At 30.3% G+C, this 2,386-nt stretch overlaps 1 protein-coding gene across 1 annotated transcript; it reads left to right on the top strand.

Annotated features, from left to right (window-relative positions):
* Positions 1 to 255: 255 nt before the first annotated feature.
* On the top strand, positions 256 to 1,890 carry LOC126729063 (major allergen Pru ar 1-like). The gene is made up of 2 exons (XM_050434805.1): positions 256 to 454; positions 1,385 to 1,890. Exons 1-2 carry the CDS (start codon positions 256 to 258, stop codon positions 1,681 to 1,683), a joined length of 498 nt encoding a protein of 165 aa, XP_050290762.1. The 3' UTR covers positions 1,684 to 1,890.
* The last annotated feature ends 496 nt before the right edge of the window (positions 1,891 to 2,386 follow it).

The raw sequence follows: 2,386 nt of genomic DNA on the forward strand, positions 1-2,386 counted from the left end.
TTTTTTTTTTCTGATGGGAGGGCTACGTGTTTTTATTGTATTCCATTTTGTATTAGTGTGTTGGCAAGTTTTTAGGGAAAGGACACTGACCTTGCTGTGCTGATTCATTTCTATACTCATATAGTTTTATAGGTAATAGAATTCCTACCTGTTCTCAACCAAATAGAAAAAAATTTAATTAATTAATAACCTCCTCTTCATTCTCCAATCCTCTTCAAACCATATCAATTAAGTTATCATATCAATTAAGTTATCATGGGTGTTTTCACCTATGAAACCGAGGTCAGCTCTTTCATCCCTCCATCTAAGATGTTCAAAGCCTTTGTCCTTGATGTAGACCTGCTAGGAGGGCCCCTCCCAAATATAGTGCCACTGCCACAGGCCATTAAGAATGTCGAAATTCTTGAAGGAGATGGAGGACCTGGAACCATTAAAAAGATTACTTTTGGCGTAGGTACTACTCGTACAATTATTCAAGCTTTATTTATTCAGTATTTTAAACCTACCCTTTTCTTTTACTGTTTTTGTGAATGAAATTGCAAGAGTTTTTATTTTATTTTATTTTCTATGAACAAACTTTTCCTCTAAATTAATTTGTGGGAATTTTCTCTAATGCATTATTCATATCTATTATTCAAACAAGTTACATAATTTATTAAATATGGCATGTAACTAAAAGTATATATAGATGATTTTCATAATCTAGTAGGTCCTCTTAGTCAGTTAGAAGGATTTTATAATTTAGACGATGACCTTTTAAAGCTTATATTTTAAGGATTTAACAAATTAAATCCTATAGTTTCAAAATCAACTAATTAAACCTCAGCACATTTAATTAGAACCCTAGTTTTGGAGTTTTATTTAGGGTTGAAATTTTAATTTTTTGCCATCTCAACTCTCGGTTTTAATTTATTACTCTTAAAACTATAAAGTCTAATTTGCCACCCCCTAAATTGTAACGTTTAAAATATAATTTTCATTTTTTAAGGGTAAATTTTAATTTACCTCTCTGACGATTGGCACGGTCACAATTTAGACCACAAACTTTAAACTGATATATTTGAACTCTTAAAGTTTGAATCAAAAGGAATACGTTTCCATCAAAATTAACCAAATTTCTATTTTCTTTATACAAATAATTTTTCCCATTTTGATTTGATCCAATAATAATTTAGTCCCACAAGTTTTTTGGTAGTTACATTATGATTGAATCCTACTTTGGATTAAAAACTATTAGAGGTATTTTGGACGAAACCCTAAGCATCTTATTTTAGTCCAAACCTTAAGGATCAAATGTAACCATTGAAATTTTGTTTGTAATTAAATTCTGATGAACCAAACTATGAGATAAATAACATTCATCTATTTTTTTTCTTATATGCAGACAGTAAATTTAAATATTTAAAGCACAAGATTGAAGGTATAGACAAAGAAAACTTCACATACAGCTACAGTGTGATTGAGGGTGATGCTCTGATGGATACACTAGAGAAAATCTCTTACGAGATAAAGTTAACGCCATCCCCTAATGGAGGGTCCATTTGCAAGAGCACTTGTAAGTACCATACCAAAGGCGACATTGAGATTAAGGAAGACGAAATTAAGGGCAGCAAAGAAAGAGCCTCGGGATTGTTCAAGGTTGTTGAAAGCTACCTCTTGGCAAATCCTGATACCTACAACTAAAGTCTAAAGCCATCTCTTTTGATGTGTCTCTATTTATCCCTTTATCAGTTAGACTTAGATGTTGTGTTCTTTCTTTTTCTTGTTCTCAGTCCAATCTTATGTCGGGCTTGATAATAAGTGTTTGCATGTGGTTTGATCATTCTGGATGAATGAGTGAAATTGTATTAGTTCTAATATATATTGAAAATGATAGAATACTTGCAAATGTTGGTACAAATTGGTTTTGTTTCACAAGTTTTGTCAACGATTGATGCTGGGATGAATACTATAAGATGTCACCAATAGATATATATAATACGATAAAAAGGATTTAAACTTTGGCCTTTTTTTGAAAATATGTGTCAATTGAATTATAAGATTTTTAACACATAAAAATAATTCAAATATTCATTTATTAGATTGTTGAAATTCTAATCACATTTATTATCGGATCAATTTGTAAACATTTTGTACTAGAATTTATATTAGTAATTTTAGAATTTTCCTTTGTGAATTCCACATTCTCACATTTTGTGAAATTGTTTTCTTTTTTCCTGTTAAATGAGGAGTTACATAGATTAAGGAATAATAAGCATATTACAAGAAAGAATAATGCAACTAGCCAACCACTTATCATTACTTCATTACACGAAACCTTCACTCAAAACTCTAATTTTTTATCTTGGTTAATGAATATGAAAACCAGTATATAGAGCAAAGACCA

Source organism: Quercus robur, chromosome 5 (genome assembly GCF_932294415.1).
Source record: "Quercus robur chromosome 5, dhQueRobu3.1, whole genome shotgun sequence".
Lineage (NCBI taxonomy): Eukaryota > Viridiplantae > Streptophyta > Magnoliopsida > Fagales > Fagaceae > Quercus > Quercus robur.